The 16,939-nt window shown below is 40.9% G+C and overlaps 1 protein-coding gene across 1 annotated transcript; it reads left to right on the forward strand.

Moving 5' to 3' along the window:
• The first annotated feature begins 214 nt into the window (after window positions 1-214).
• LOC138954310 (uncharacterized) lies at window positions 215-13,843 on the forward strand. Its single transcript, XM_070326186.1, has 4 exons — window positions 215-354; window positions 870-1,225; window positions 3,061-3,207; window positions 8,033-13,843. The coding sequence occupies exons 2-3, from the start codon at window positions 874-876 to the stop codon at window positions 3,105-3,107; spliced, it is 399 nt and encodes a 132-aa protein (XP_070182287.1). The 5' UTR covers window positions 215-354; window positions 870-873; the 3' UTR covers window positions 3,108-3,207; window positions 8,033-13,843.
• Window positions 13,844-16,939: the final 3,096 nt, after the last annotated feature.

Genomic DNA, 16,939 nt, shown 5'->3' on the forward strand with positions numbered 1-16,939 from the left:
TCCTAAAGTCTGTGATCATCTCTTTTGTTTTGCCCACATTGAGGTCTAGGCTGTTCTGGTCACACCACTCTACTAGTTTGTCCACCTCCTGTTTGTACACTGTGTCATCATCATTCTGTATCAGGCCTACCAGAGCTGAGTCATCAGCAAACTTCGAAAGTTTGCCATTGGTGGCTCTACAGTCGTTGGTGTACAGGGTGAAGATTGTCGGAGACAAACAGCAGCCTTGTGGACTCCCTGTACTGATCTCGAGGCTGTCTGAGATGACCCCGTCTACTGCCACGTACTGAGATCGACCCACCAGGAAGTCGATAATCCACTTGATGATCTGCGGACTGACTGACAGTGGGCTAGGTAATATTTCATGGTGGGGCTGATTTTTCAGAGAATCAGAAAACATGGTTCGCTGTTGTTCTTTTTGTCAAATTAAGCTATAGGGCCTCAGAGATTCCAACATTAGTTAGTATGTGGATTTGTTAGCCAGGTATTATGTTGGTGTGTGACAGTTCAGAGAACCATGATGTAATTTCCTGTTGGTGTTCTGTTTGTCATAAATGTATTGAGCCTCAGAGATTCCAAACTCGTTTGGTGGGGGTACTGGGTGCCAGGATTTGAGTTTGACACAGAAAACACAATTGGTTTGAAGTAATTTGGGCCAGATTTTAATCAATTTCTTTGGTTTGTATTTCAGACTCCCAAAATCTGGTGACAACTTCAGAAGTATGGGATATTAAACACCTTTTACAGGCTGAACAGTGAAGGAGTTGTTAACTCCTGCAAGGAGCAGCAGACAAGTTCAAGGCTTATGTGTAATTCTCAGTAATCTGACAAATAAGGCTGTGTTCACATATCCTGTTTTTTATGCACAGGAATATGCCTCCCAGGAGGGCAGCGTCAAGGCGGGTAGCCGAAGTGACCCGAGCCGCTGCAGGTCGGCCGAGGGCCAGCAACCAGACAGCCTCGCAGCGACAACCCGGTGGGTTTGAGTCAGCCACAGCAGGAGGGGAAGAAAGCGCCACTGCTTTGGCCGCGGTATTGGCAGAACTACGCAGGCTGGGGGAGCGGCAAGTGGCCATTGTCTCGCTCCAGAAAGACAACCAACGTCTGCAAGAAGCTGTTTCGGGTGATCGTGAGGCCATCGCCTCAACATCGGGATCGATGACAACCGGTACCAGCAATTCTACCCTGTCTGGCTCGGTTGCCAACCTGGTCAACACAATCACAGGTGAGGCGGCCACCCAATTGGTGCCTGTTGTTTTGTTCGTCGAGGATAAAGTTAAACGCAGGATCTGGGGCCCGGGGCGTCAATCCACAATGACAACTGAAAAGTTTCAAATGGAAGCGTGTCAATGTTAATTGTAATTCAATCTGACAATGATCTAATTGGTTCTGTTCTGTTCACATAGTACTTTGAGTTCACTTACATGCAAGGGTGATGCACAGTATTCCTATGGAGAGAACTTCATCTTTAAGTGTACTTCGATTAACTGAAGATATTCAATTGTTTACTTCAATGTGGGAGGTGTGCAATGTGTAAATACTCATCAACTCAGTCAGTAAGATTTATGTGCAGGTGTATGATGCAGAGCTGTCAGCCCCTATGAAGCTTCATGTGTAGCAATCTTGAATTTATAGTGTAGCAAATGGTGTTTATCTTTAAGTATTGCATCATCTTATAATCCACTGCACCTACATGTTTATATGTCAAGACACAAATGTTGCAATAACTGTGTTCAGACAAGAAAACAGCAGCAGGAACAAATGAACATTGTAGAGTGTCTGTATAACGAAGTAGCATTTTCTGTTTTACAAGTAGCATGCTACATCGAAAGCGTAATAGTCTGCAGCTCTAATTGGGCCACTAATGCGGCTTGGTGCTTTTGGATTCCACAAGTTATTTTGCATGTTGTTTTTAAGGCAAATATGTCAGAAGCTCCTAAAGAACTTTAGTGGGTAAGCCTGTGACATTGTTGTCCACATAGAGAATACTATATGGTTTCCTATGAAATACCAGTTTTACACAAGTTGTGCTTTTAAATATTAAACTGCGAACAATATTTCAAAACACTAGTGTAAAACTGGTATCAAACAGGAAGCCATGTAGTATTCTGTTTATCCTACATACAGGGTTCGTACAGGTCATGGAAAGTCATGGAATTTGATTTTTAATTTTCCAGGCCTGGAAAGTCATGGAATTTCAATTCAAGTCATGGAATTTCAATTCAAGTCATGGAATTTAACATAAATAAGAAAGAAAAAAAATTAACCTTTAGCACGCCAGCTTTCTTTCGAGTTGTTTCTTGACAACAAAAAGTATGCGGAATTGGAACGAATTACCAAGGAAGATCTTCGCAATGAACTGTGTATCGCGGTGAAAAAAATGACAGTTCGTCAAGTCACAGTGTTAGTGACGGTTATGAAACGGAATTTACGAAAGTGCAGATGGATACAAACAGTGGCTGGTCCAGTTTAGTGAAATGACAGGACCAGCAAACATTACCGATAATCTGACTGCGTAGCAAATGCTTGACTTGCTTGTCAAAGAGACACTGCGTAGAAACTGACTCAAATTCAGTGCAAAGCAAGCCAGTGTCAAAACTGGCAGTGACAAGATGTAAAAAGTTTGCGTGTTCGGAAATGGCGACCTGTGGATCTAGTCATGGAAAATGTTATTGAGGCTCATGGAAAAGTCATGGAATTTTGTTTCTAAAAACCAGTGGGGACCCTGTACATACTGTTGCATGTTCATTGCTGTAAATGTCCCTTTGTCGAAGCGCCCAGATTGAAGAAGCTTAAAAATTGAACCTGGATATCTCCGAATGCCTCGTGTAATCTTTTATGTCAAAGCAAGGAAATGTCACTGGTGTGGTGTTTACGTTCTTAAAATTCTTCCGAGTGTTCAAAGAAGGACGCTTGTTTCGGTATTGGAGGCAGTGAAAAATCAGGTCCTTGTCAGACAAGACCTCTTTACACATGCAATGTAGAGTGAATGGTATTGTTATGACATGAGTGGTATGTCACGTTAGTGTAATAAGTTGTATTCTTACACGCTCCACAAAGGCACAGAGTACGGGGAGCCATCCAGCGGGTTGATCCTGGTGGAGTAGCTGTCAGAGCTTTGGCGTTGAGGCCCACGAGACGTCGTCTGTACCAAGTATCAGGACCAAACGCTCTCTGGCATCTAGACGGATACCACAAGTTGATATCGTGAGTACAGCTACAAATACATACACTGGGCACAAAAAAATCCTTTTTCAAAATTTGGTGAATGTTGAGTGTGTCCGGTGGTGGGGAGGATGTTGGGGGTTGTGCCAGTTTGAACATGGAATTTGAGTGGATTGATACAGGTGGCATAAGGAATTCTCTTAAACATTATTTTATGACGCTGGAATCTTTCTTTTAAGACCTACATAACCCTGAGATAATAAGGTCTTATAATGGGGGTAAACTTACAGAGGTTATGAGCAGAATATCTTAGAGAACAGCATACCTGCCAATTGCTACGATTTTGGCGCAGCATGCTCCGATTTTGCAGGAATTGCTACGCTGCTACTCTAAGCCCTGAGCTGCTACGCTAAAAAAAAAAAAAATGACAAGCGTGCAAAATGTTCACTTATTGCTTGACAATCAACAATGAACATTGCATAACTAGTCGAGTACCGATGGCTGGGAACCACTCCGTTATGACTCGATATTGTCCACGTGACTTGCTTAGCAAATCGTGAATTTTATTGCAAGCATTCGCATTTCCGGTGACTCTATGCGCCAATTGTGAATTTGATTAGAATATATGCAATGCACTTGTTAAGTTGTAAGCTGTGCACAGTGACGGTGTTAGAAGTGGAAACTGGAGGGAGACAGGATAAAAACGGGGAAACGTAAGGGTGGTGAAGATTATGGTGCAAGTTCCACGCCGATGCGGGCAAATCATTTTCAACGATTTTTGCCGAAGAATTCGACAGACTTTGCGTGTATAGGTAATAATACCTGCTATTCCGACTTGGTTGTGTGACAGACGTTTTCTTCCACACGAGATTACGTTGATTGTCTAAATCTACTTTTTGACGGAAGTGGCCGAACAACTGTGAATGACGTCTCGTTATATGGGAATGACGTCACAGTCATCGTCACAGTCTGTATCTTTTGAAGCATCTCATTCTTCATGACGTCTTTCTGTGTCTGCATCCGCAAAATGTTTGTTCATTCCGGAATCTTTGTCATCTATGTTCAGAACTCTGTCCTTATAGTGTCAGACAAACAGGCCTCCTGAGCGAACCACTTTCCAAGGGAACTTAAATTCGCGTATGGAAACAGTACTGTCGTCTGGGGTGCCGTTTTCAGTATTCTGAGCGTTGAAGAATCTGTAAAGAGAAGAAACGATAACAGCAGGAGAAATAAAAGTCGTGTGTGCATTTTATGTTTTTTTGGAGTGACGATTTTGAGTTTGAATCCGTTCTTGCCATGCTCCTAAAGCGTGTAACATACAATCTTGCATACGTTTGCTTTAGTAGTGGCAAAGAAGGAAAGCGTGTGACATTGAACTATGTTTAGACGGTTGTAATGTCGTAGAGCTCTCAGAATCTTACAAACGTTTTTGATGGCATTTTAAATGCGGGCTTGCGATTCAAATTTAAGATTATGCGAGTGCTATGCTTATAAACACCAATTGCAACTCTGACATTGGGTGAAAGTTCCAAAATGCTACTCTTTGGGCTTCACAGGGGTTGGCAGCTATGAAACAGGGTCTTGAAAATGTCTTGTTTGGGATCGTAAAAGGAAGGGCGTCTTCTAAGGGGTAGGTGGGTAACGAAGGTGAGTCGTGTGCAAGTATTTTCTTTTCTTTTCTTTTTATTTTGTCATTTTCTGGATATGTAATGAAAGACTGGTCCATTGATGATTTCCCCACGGAATACAAAACATATTCTGGTTATACCTTACCATTTCTACTGGGTGGTTATTTAAATTTGGTTGCTTTGTGGTTTTTTTAACAATAAACACCCCTTCAAGTTAACAGAGAAATAAGCAGAGGGGGGAATACTTTTCGGTGAATACCAAGCTACCTAGTCCTAACAAATAACCACCCAGCAACCAGTCTGAATCCTCGATAGCTCATAGGTTGAGAAACCACACTGTGTGGTCACTGCTTGGTGACTGAAAAGTTCTGAATGCTCAAATATTCGAAAGAGGAAAGAGCTCATACATACTGCATTTACACTATTCATTTCAGGTTTCAACACACAGAATCCAATATAAGATCCATAAGTTTGGTTGTTTTCTAAATCAAAATCTACGTTGTACCAGACACAAGGTCTCAAGGCAAGTAACTCTCATATTTTGTGTAGAAAATAGAGTTGTTCCCATTTTGCATTTGTACAAATAACAAGAAGAGCAAACGCTCGATCGAGTCACTTTCGCAGTTCTGAATATTATATGAGGCATCAGATGGACAGGAAGAAATTGCTATTCACAACACAATGAGTCACGTTCACATAAAATTTGAGCCCGGTCACTTTTATAGTTTCCGAGAAAAGCCCAACGTTAAGTTGTGTGTTGCCGAACAGAAAAGGCTAGTTATCTCCCTTGTTTTTCTGATAACGTTCGTAAAAGGCTACAGATGTAAATACTTTGATGTAAAGAATAATCCTACAAAGTTTCAATCACATCCGATGAACTTTGTCAAAGATATAAAATGTCTAATTTTTCCTTTGACGCTGACCTGTGACCTTGAAAAAGGTCAACGGTCAACGAAACCATCGTTAAAGTGTAGAGGTCATTGGAGGTCACGACTAAACAAAATATGAGCCCGATCGCTTTGATAGTTTCCGAGAAAAGTCCAACGTTAAGGTGGTGTCTACGGACGGCCGGCCGGCCGGACAGACTAACACTGACCGATTACATAGAGTCACTTTTTCTCAAGTGACTCAAAAAGACAGTAATCTGTAGGTCAATTATATTTCACTTCATAAATAGAACTTTTTTTCCCGAGATACTTAAACATGAAAAGAACGCAAAAATATTTGCCTTATCGTCTTAGCAGAACAACTATGTACTTTATTTTATTCGAAATTAAATTAACTGCTATAAAGAGTTTGCAGAATTGCGCAATTTTCACAGAACTCTTCAACCATGGATTAATCACATGCTTGTGCAGGTAGACTGGCTGAGTGAATAATACTTGATCAAAATAATTATGTGTGCTGTGGGCAGGCTGTCTGTCTGTCCAAGGACAAAAAATGTAACGTTGAGCTGTTATCTCAGAAGTTTATACAGCTAGACCTCTGAAACTTTGCACACTTTTAGGGTTTGATGATTTCACGAAGTGACCCCAGTTTCGTTGACCCTCATCAAATTTTGGGGTCACAGCGGGGTCATGTTCGTTTAATAAAAACTTAACGTTGATGTTATCTCAGATGTGTTTTTAGCTAGAGCTTTAATAGTACGCACACTTCTAGGTTTTGATAATCTACCAACTTGACATAAGATTGTGGGCGGGGATGTAGCTCAGTCGGTAGCGCGCTAGATTTGTATCCAGTTGCCTGCTGTCAGCGTGAGTTCGTCCCCACGTTCGGCGGGAGATTTATTTCTCGGAGTCAACTTTGTGTGCAGACTCTCCTCGGTGTCCGAACACCCCCGTGTGTACACACAAGCACAAGACCAAGTGCGCACGAAAAAGATCCTGTAATCCATGTCAGAGTTCGGTGGGTTATAGAAACAAGAAAATACCCAGCATGCTTCCTCCGAAAGCGGCGTATGGCTGCCTAAATGGTGGGGTAAAAACGGTCATACACGTAAAATTCCACTCGTGCAAACCACGAGTGCATAAGAAGAAGAAGACGACATAAGGTTGATTGACCTTCGTCACAGCCCACTTCGTCAACATCACGGGCCAAAGAATCTAGACACAGCCATCGTCGAACGCTGAAGAAGAAGAAGATTGACCTTCGTCAAGTTTTGGGGTCACAGGGGGTCATGTTCGAATCAAAATATCTTAACATTGATGTTATCTCAGGTGTTTTTGAAGCTTGAGCTTTGAAACTTTGAACACTTGAAGGATTTGATCATCTACCTACGTGACCCTAGTTTGGTTGATCCCTGTCACATTTTGGGGTCACAGTGGGGTCAAGTTTGTAAAAGCTTTACATTGCGGTTTTCTCAGTTATTTTTATTAAATTTCACTGAATTGTATGTGTTATTAACCAGCTGACATTACCAAAATTTTGCTTATTGGCTCACGTAAGTGTAGCCTATGCGATGATAAACTTTGTCTGTCTGTGCGTGCGTATGTATGTATGTATGTATGTATGTATGTATGTGTGTATGTCTGTGGTAGAAACTTTAACATTTCCGAGTCTATGGATTACGTCAGTCTCGGTCAAAAGTGTTCGACGTGTGTGATAGAAACTATTTGAAGACGTCACATTATGACGTAAGAGGGTTAGACGTCACGCAAAGGAATTACTGAAAGTCTCGGTCATTGTTATTGTGAGCGGGCCGAGACTTCTTGGCAGATCCAGGGTCTCGCTTTCTTGCATAGTTTCACCTATGCTTACTGTGTGTGTGTGTGTGTGTGTGTGTGTGTGTGTGTGTGTGTGTGTGTGTGTGTGTGTATGTGTGACGGAGTGATTGAGTTTGTGTTACTGTTTGTCGATTTCTTACGTGAGCCTTGAAGGCTTCGCCTCTTGTTTTTATCAAATTTTAGAGTCCCAGCAGTTAGTGGAATCCTCCTTTTAAGACCTACAAGACCCTTAAGGCTTATGGACATGACGAAGAAAAGTCATATAAAGCAATTGCTTTTCTTGATTTATTTCTTTGCAAAATTGAAGAAAGGTGGATTAAATGGGTTACACACCTTTTCTCAATGATATATATTAAAAATAATGGTCTTGATTCTCGGTCATGAAAAAGCACTTTGACCATTACTTTTTAATATTTACTGAGCATGTTACCTGTACTTATTTCCCAATAACTCTTTAATCAGAATTTGTGTGGTGAAATCACATATGGAAACGGATCTCTGTTTGTTATATTGCAGGTGGAAAATGGTGATTCATGGGGCAATCGATGGCTTTAGCCGGGCCACTACCTTCCTCCATGCCACCGAAACAACAGGTCAGAGACCGTTCGGGATCTGTTTTTGGGTGGAACCCAACGCTTTGGACTCCGCATGGACCATGGTGGCGAGAATCTGGATGTCGTCGCCCTCATGAATGAACACAGGGGAGAAGGGAGAGGCAGTGCGATGCAAGGCCGCAGTGACCATAACCAAAGGATCGAGCGTCTCTGGCTCGACGTCTGGAAAGATGTGGTGAACCCTTACCATGACCTGTTTACTGCAATGAGAACACCACAGGCAGAAGGTGGTCTGGGGATACTGAACATGGACAATCCCATTCACTTGTGGGCCCTCCACTATGTTTTTCTGCCGAACCGGTCCCTACAGTGGATTGTGGAACAGAAGAACCACCAACCCCTGAGGACAGAGCGCAACAGAACTCCCCTGCAGCTCTTCTTCAGGGGGATGCTGGAGAGACGAGCCAGCACATCCACAGCAGTACAGGACTTCTGGAAAGGGAGAAGCCTTCAATCGATAATCGAGGACCATCCTTTGCCAGACAGTCGTTAGGATATGTGCCTGCCACGGCTTGCCCCCTCTCTGAGGAACAGCTCGTGCAACTAACGGAGCGCATTGACCCTCGGAGTGGGCCACCCACCAATCAACATGGTCAGATGTTGTTCTCCAGTTCGTTGCCAACATGCTCGAGTAAAAAAAAAGTTAGCTTGTGGACACCCCAAACCTGAAGTGTATAGCAGACCTGTGAACCCATACGATTTTGCCATATTTTGTACGCTTGATTGTCCAGACTACAAGCAGATTGGTCAGTGGAATCACAAGAAAAATTCATTGTCTACTTTTATTTACAAGCGCATTCCAAAGCCGATCCAGTGTTTTGACACATGATTACTGCTTTTGTCAATGAAAGAAGCATTCGTTTTAAATTGTAAACTTATTAGGCTACTTGCCCTATCCGCTCCAGCCACGTAATCGTGCAATAAATCTGCAATATCTTGCATGGCGTTGGGAGGTGTGCCTCAATTTGCGGGTTTGCTTTGAGACCTCAGAGTAAGGATGTGTCTGGGTGCAGACACTTCGCCTTCAAAAAAGTTAATTTGCACTGAGCAGCATTGGGCTGCAACAATGAAAGCCTCAAAAACAATCATAAAGTTTGTTCAAAGTACCAAGCATGGTAGAAGGTATAAGCAACTGTTTTTTTCAAATTGGTTTAAATCTGCGCTCTAATTCTAAACCAATCTTTGTAAAGTGGAAAGTCATTCAAATAAAGCGAAATTATGTCCGCTGTGTATTTTATTATTTTTAAACACAGGTACTGCACCACAAAAACAATATTGCTAAAAAAAAAAAAAAAATATGTACACTTTGTGAAAGAAAGTTGTAAAGAAAGTTTTACACAATGATTTGCCATTAGGTTACCTGTTTAATTGCACCAAACAGACATGGGATTCTTCCGTAAAATTACGGAATTCCGTAAATTTTTAGGCTCCAGGGATCATTCTTGAGATTCGTGCAAATCCGCTGAGAAAATGTTGGGATATATGTAGGTAAAGACCCAAGTTTTTCGGCCGGTCCGCTGATCGCGACGCTCCATTCCATACTATTCTTGAACGGTTGGTTCCTAAAACGGTCAGACTGTTGCTGGTCGATCCGTATGGGAACGCGCTCTGTGTCTTTGTCTCCTACAGTCACCGTTTCAACGTAGCTATCGGGGATTCAGTATAAGCTAAAGCATACCGTATGAGAATGATTCGGCGCCATTTTTACATCGCTTCGAGCCACTTGCCAAAATGATGAGGAAGCTAAAGCGAGACGAAACCGTTCTATCCCGGGAAATTGACCAGCAGAAGTACAAGAAAAATCTCTGGAGATTCGACTGGCTCGATGAAGTTGTATCATTGAGCTGGAAATACGAGAAAGGCCAGAAGACACAAGACGTGAAACTGAAAGTTGGCGATGCTTTTGCTAAAATCAACTTGCCGGGAAAAGCTTAGTGCACTTTGTGCAACGATGTTAATGTTATCAACTACGGTTCCAATGGAAAGACTGCCCTCAAAAGCCACTTGAAAAGCAACAAGCACCTGACTATCCTGAAAACCCAGTCGTGTAATCAGTCACTGGAGTCGTTTGGCACCGACAAGGTAAGAACATTGAAACCACACCGTCACACGCCACCACCCCCCCCCCATCCCCGCCTCTCTCTCTCTCTCTCTCTCTCTCTTTCTCCTCCTTATTTTGAGTCTTAGCGTAAAATTAATTTGAGAAACATGGGAAGGAAGAGAAAAGGGGGGGGGGGGGGGGGGGGGCTATGATTAAGCTGAAATATGCATTTCAGGGCCATTTTTGTGTGTCTAAAATACTAAAAACCTTCAGCTTCTGGGGGTGAAGCCCCCAGACCCCGACCAGGGGCGTTGCCCCTGGACCCTACTGGGGGCCTTCTGCGGCCCCCAGACCCCCACTTTTTTTCCCCTTAATTATCACTTTTTCTGAATCCCATGTCTGACCAAATTTCTTTTGATGTATCTATAGTATAGATTTATAAGGTTGAAAATTGCTGAAAGTTTTTAAAACAGACTATTGTTTTTGAAAAAGACCTTAGTGTATTTTTAGGTTTATTGATGCTAGATATATTTATATATATATATATATATATATATGGCTTGCCCAATCCAACGTATAAAGGAACTCATTGTTATTCAGCCATTAACCTTCGCCGGCACTCGTTATCGACTACACACGGACGCATTCGTGGGGCCGTGCAGACCCATGCTTCTCAAAGAAGGAAAAATGTGCATATCCTTACGTGGGGCCGTGCAGACCCATGCTTCTCAAAGAAAGAAAAATATGCATATCCTTCCGTGGCACTCGTGGGTCCGTGCGGACACAGAAGGGTGTTTGATGCAAATATCTCTTAAACGAGTTGGAATTTTTTAATGAGCTTTTAGAAATGCCTCAGACACCTAAAAAGCTATCATCTCCTAAAAGCTCATTAAATTTCAGTGATAATTAATTAATTAATTAATGGTCAAATTTAGACTGCACACGGTATTTGGTAAAATATTATGGGTCTGCATGGCCCCACGAGTGCCACGGAAGGGTTTGCACAATTGTCCTTCTTTGAGAAGTATGGGTCCGCATGGACCCACGAGTGCCTCGGAAGGGTATACACGCTTTTCCTTCTTTGAGAAGTATGGGTCCGCACGTCCCCACGAATGCTTCCGTGTGTAGTCTAAATTTGACCATTAATTAATTAATTAATTAATTAATTATCACTGAAATTTAATGAGCTTTTAGGAGATGAAAGCTTTGTAGGTGTCTGAGGCATTTCTAAAAGCTCATTAAAAAATTCCAACTCGTTTAAGAGATATTTGAGACAATGACAAAAGGTGACGTTTTCATGTCAGTATGTCCCAAATGACATCACCAGTACATTTTTCATTCTATCTAATCTGTTTTCGTTCTATTTTTTCTAATAACATGCGTTAACAATTGATTGCCAACTGGAATGGAAGAGCACAAAAAGTGTAACTTGATATGTAGTTTCTCTAGAGGGAAAAACATCTTCCACTTTCATGTCAGTGTGTCCCATGCAACATACATTTGCCAAACAGCTATGTGTAAGTAGATTATTTGTTAGTGGTATAGAAAATACTGATCAACAATCAAAGTCAGTTTTCACATTCATTTTCTACCTATTTCTTATTTGTTTATTCTTTTGGCAATGGTGAAATGTCAGCAATCGTGTGTCATTCGGGACAGTAGACATGACACCTGACCTTTTGTCACTGTCTCATTTGCAATCAAACACCCTTCTGGGTCCGCACGGACCCACGAGTGCCTCGGAAGGGTATACACGCTTTTCCTTCTTTGAGAAGTATGGGTCCGCACGTCCCCACAAATGCTTCCGTGTGTAGTCTAAATTTGACCATTAATTAATTAATTAATTATCACTGAAATTTAATGAGCTTTTAGGAGATGATAGCTTGTTAGGTGTCTGAGGCATTTCTAAAAGCTCATTAAAAAATTCCAACTCGTTTAAAAGATATTTGCAATCAAACACCCTTCTGGGTCCGCACGGACCCACGAGTGCCGGCGAAGGTTAAAGACATTTTCCGAATTACAATGGTTTAATAGCCAACTTGCACAATACCCCTTTTGAACAGCTCTCTGGTGCGAAAGATAAGGAAGGTTCACTTCCCTACGGGCAAACATTTTGCTCTCACAAGCACTGGTGTTCTCTGGCTTGTGTAAAAAAAACAAAATAAAATCTCAATCGCCTTACTTTTGTATACAGGACATGCTTGGGTACTTTGAACGAACTAAAGGATTATTCTTGCGGCTATTATTGCCGCAGCCAATAAACCTTTAACGACTTTGTGTGTGTCGGTGTGTGAATGCTCTGATTTGTTTTGCTATTGTGTATTGCCGTGAGCTCTGGCGAGAAGGGGTGATTAATTTATGTTCATTATTATTATGTCTCACTGTGTTTTCACAGCTGTACAGAACAGTGAAAGGGATACTCGTTCAAACTTTGGTATGATGCCATGAGCGCCATAGTTTAACTAGAGTCAAATCAGTTATTTTTCTTTTTATATTCAATGGTGCCTCATTCACCCATATTCATCAGAACATAAGCTTTTTGCAACGTTCATTGAAGGTCAAGGTCCCTTTAAGTTACCTATCAAACCTCATAGTGGTGTTTATTGTTTATGGTTAGTGTTTTCCCCTGGAGCAATTTTTTGATTAGTGCTTTTGTGAACAAGAAACAATTAACAAGTGGCTCTATCCCATCTCCCCCCCCCCTTCCACGTGGCGATATAACCTTCGTGGTTGAAAACACCAAATAAAGAAAGAAAGTGTTTTAAACATTTTCAGTTCTCCATTTAGTTTGGTGAAGTAGTGTAGAGCATTTTTTGAACATCAATAATCATGTATGAATTTATTGCATGTTTGTTGCTAGAATATTAATCATTCTTCTGCTGAAGAACTTTGTGCCTGATGAAAGTAAACATTGTGGTCAGTCGCATAGGTACCCCCCGCGGGTTTGGGGGAAGAATTTACCCGATGCTCCCCAGCATGTCGTAAGAGGCGACTAACTGATTCTGTTTCTCCTTTTACCCTTGTTAAGTGTTTCTTGTACAGAATATAGTCAATTTTTGTAAAGATTTTACTCAAGCAGTATGTAAGAAATGTTATGTCCTTTGTACTGGAAACTTGCATTCTCCCAGTAAGGTAATATATTGTACTACGTTGCAAGCCCCTGGAGCAAATTTTTGATTAAGTGCTTTTGTGAACAAGAAACAATTGACAAGTGGCTCTATCCCATCTCCCCCCTTCCCCCGTCGCGATATAACCTTCGTGGTTGAAAACAATGTTAAACACCAAATAAAGAAAGAATAGGCACCCCCTAAAATCAAAGGTGAGTTTTAGATACTAAAATGTGCCAACAATTTTAACAGCACACCCGAGTCCCCTTTTTACTTTAGTTGCAAGATCAGTACATGTTCTATCACGGAATTTTGTTTTGTTTTTGTAATTATGTGTATTTAGAGATTTTTCAAACCAAACTATTAATCTTTGAGCTCAGATGTCCTACTTTTTGACGTATTGGTATGTTTATTCAAGGTAAGCTAGACGAATCATTTGTATCAGGAAACTAAAATAAATGAAATTCTGATTTTATGTGAAAAATTGAATCAGTATCACAACAATTTCAAAAATTATTCATATTATGTGCTGGTTAATGACTATTAAATTTGCAAGCCAAAGCTCTGTTTGCATTCTGAATTTTGCATGTAAATGTCCCATTTCAAAGATCACCTATATATTTAGGTGTGTGTGTAGTCTTTTTAAGAACATCAATTATATACATTTATTGGATCTTGATTGCTTGAATGTGTATGACATAATTCTTGTGTATGAATAAATGTGTATGACAAGTTTGAATATTGGATAATACAAATTGTTTGTATGGATTTTGATTCCTGTATGGTGAGGCAATGAACATGTGCGAGTGAGATGTCTATGATGGACAGCAAAATGTAGTTATGGATTCATGGCTGCTAGTCTCATTTCCAGTCATATTAAAAAAAACAAGTTGTTTTTACAAAAACACAAAACATAACTCAAGTTGTCTGCCACAAATACAATTAATTTTAATCAAACAAGTGTCATGCAGAAAATCCACTTTAAATAAGGAAAATCATCACAAAATGGAATGCATACTTTATGTTTATCACATCACAAGACACACTGGTAATACTTGGCAGGTGAGAGTTAACCCATCACACAATGGAATGAATATTTTTATCACATCATTAGACTGGTATTACTTGGCAGTTGAGAGTTAACCTATCACAAAATGGAATGAATACTTAATTTTTATCCCATCATAAGACTGGTAATACTTGGCAGTTGCGAGTCCATCCATCACAAAGTGGAATGAATACTTTAATTTTATCACATCATAAAGAATACATCGGTTCTACTTGGCAGGTGACAGCTGAACAGTTAGCAAAACAGTCACTATTTAATACTGGTTACAGAGACGAGGAATTGAGGCTGAAATTTATAAACTAAACAAGAAAGCTGAAATTGTGTGAGCCGTTTGTTCGTTCATGGGCTGAAACTCCCACGGCTTTTACGTGTATGACCGTTTTTACCCCGCCATTTAGGCAGCCATACGCCGCTTTCGGAGGAAGCATGCTGGGTATTTTCGTGTTTCTATAACCCACCGAACTCTGACATGGATTACAGGATCTTTTTCGTGCGCACTTGGTCTTGTGCTTGTGTGTACACACGGGGGTGTTCGGACACCGAGGAGAGTCTGCACACAAAGTTGACTGTGAGCAATAATAAATCTCTCGCCGAACGTGGGGACGAACTCGCGCTGACAGCGGCCAACAGGACTGAGCTACATCCCCGCCCTTGTGTGAGCAGTGACCTTCACTACAGAGGAGTGTAAAACTATAAAAGGAAAAGCAGTAGACAACGCCAGTTTTGGTTAATTTGGTAAAACATAAAAACAGACTATCGTTACACAGGGCACGAATATCACATTATCATAACTGTTACAAACGCTTTTGAGTTTATTAATTTGTATACCATTATGAGACAGTATAACAAAGTTGTTAGCGTGCAATTGATTTGTTTGTATCCGGTTTATGGTGTATATTGCCAAGTTTTGTATGGGACACTGTAACGCTAGTCCGAGTGCTTTTGATATTTTGCTGGCAACGTGTTATTCGTGTAGTAGGGGGGTTGAACCATTTATTCTGTACATTAGGTAACTGATACCTGATATGATGTGAAGTGCTTAGTTTACTTGATCAATAGTCGAGAGAAATACAATGCTTTACATGTTTTCCATGGACAGCGTTACACGGAACACGAAAAGCAGGCAACATAATGACAAACAGTGGTGCAAAAAAACAAATAAGAACAGAACACACTCTTGAAACACAACGGCAATTTAAATAATGCAAAACACAAACATCAAATCTTCGAAAGTCTCTCTCTTGCATTTAATAGCAAGTAAGAAATGATGTACGGTACAGGCACCCAAAATAAAGCTTATTTTACTGAGAGAAAAAACCCACACACACCTTGTCTTAATAATTTTAAGATTTCAAAGTTCAACGTTAAACACCCCCCCCCCCCCCCCCCCTGCAAAAAGCAAAGAAAACAATCAAAACAAAAACAAGGTATGTAAAGGAGTATAGGAAACCGGTTAAATCAGGGTCATGTTTTTTTTTTCCTTTGCAGCATGACCTCAAATAATTCAGTTTGAATACATTTGTGAATTCTCTTCAAAATTGCAGAACAAACATTTTTTCGCAGGGTGTGTACAGAAAGAAACACCAACACCTACGGCTACCAAGCAAAAATAATGCGAAACACAAACATCAAATCTTCGAAAGTCTCTCTCTTGCATTTAATAGCAAGTAAGAAATGATGTACGGTACAGGCACCTAAAATAAAGCTTATTTTACGGAGAGAAAAAAACCACACACACCTTGTCTTAATAATTTTAAGATTTCAAAGTTCAACGTTAACACATCCCCCCCCCCCCCCCCCCCCCCCAGGGTGTGTACAGATAGAAACACCAACAGCTACGGCTACCAAGCAGAAACTAAACGCACCATTGAAGGAAAGTTTTTACAATAAATAAAATCCACCCCCTTCAAGAACAGCCTGGGACAGCTTCTGCCTCAGTTCTTGACCTGTCGGGCAGACACCTGCATTCTGAGGGCACAAGTTGACACTCTGGGGAGTGGCTTTTCGGGTGTGTCCACAAACACCACGGTCAGAGGACTCTGGTACCCTCCTGGTACTGTGGACCGGCTCCCAGACATGAAAAACACGAAATCTGAGATGGTGGTTTCTCCGCACTTTCCATCTGAAACAAGACAAAAAAGAAATTCTGAAATAAAGGAAACATCATCCCGCTTTCTTAATAAGCATACAAGTACCAGGACTCAAAAGAGAGGGAATTATTGCATGCTTGTGTTCATTTGTAGAAGCGTAGAAATGTTAAGCATGCTTTGCGACACAGAATGAAATGCTATTTTGAAAGCGTAACTTTTCTTGAGACTTTTTTTGAGCTGCTTGACGTTCAGTTTGATATGTGAAGGCAAACGAGATTCATTTTCCCAAATCTTTGGAGCTTTCAGGGGTAAAACCATGTGTTTATCATTTGCTGCTTTACATACAAGTTATTCTCCTGGGCCGTTTCCCATTTTGTGACATGTATTTTCAGTCCTTAAAACATGTATTAAATGGCAACTTGAATGTATACTCTCCCAAAAAAGAAACTTGACACAGGTAAACATTGATGTTTTTCAAATATATAATATATGTTAGAGGAAA

The sequence above is a fragment of the Littorina saxatilis genome, unplaced genomic scaffold, assembly GCF_037325665.1.
Source record: "Littorina saxatilis isolate snail1 unplaced genomic scaffold, US_GU_Lsax_2.0 scaffold_508, whole genome shotgun sequence".
Classification (NCBI taxonomy): Eukaryota; Metazoa; Mollusca; class Gastropoda; order Littorinimorpha; family Littorinidae; genus Littorina; species Littorina saxatilis.

Excerpts from the sequence above, each read along its gene's own strand:
- LOC138954310 (XM_070326186.1), top strand. The coding sequence starts at position 874 with ATGCCTCCCAGGAGGGCAGCGTCAAGGCGGGTAGCCGAAGTGACCCGA. Across the intron at positions 1,226-3,060 it reads CCTGGTCAACACAATCACAG|GCACAGAGTACGGGGAGCCA; the intron begins GTGAGGCGGCCA and ends CGCTCCACAAAG.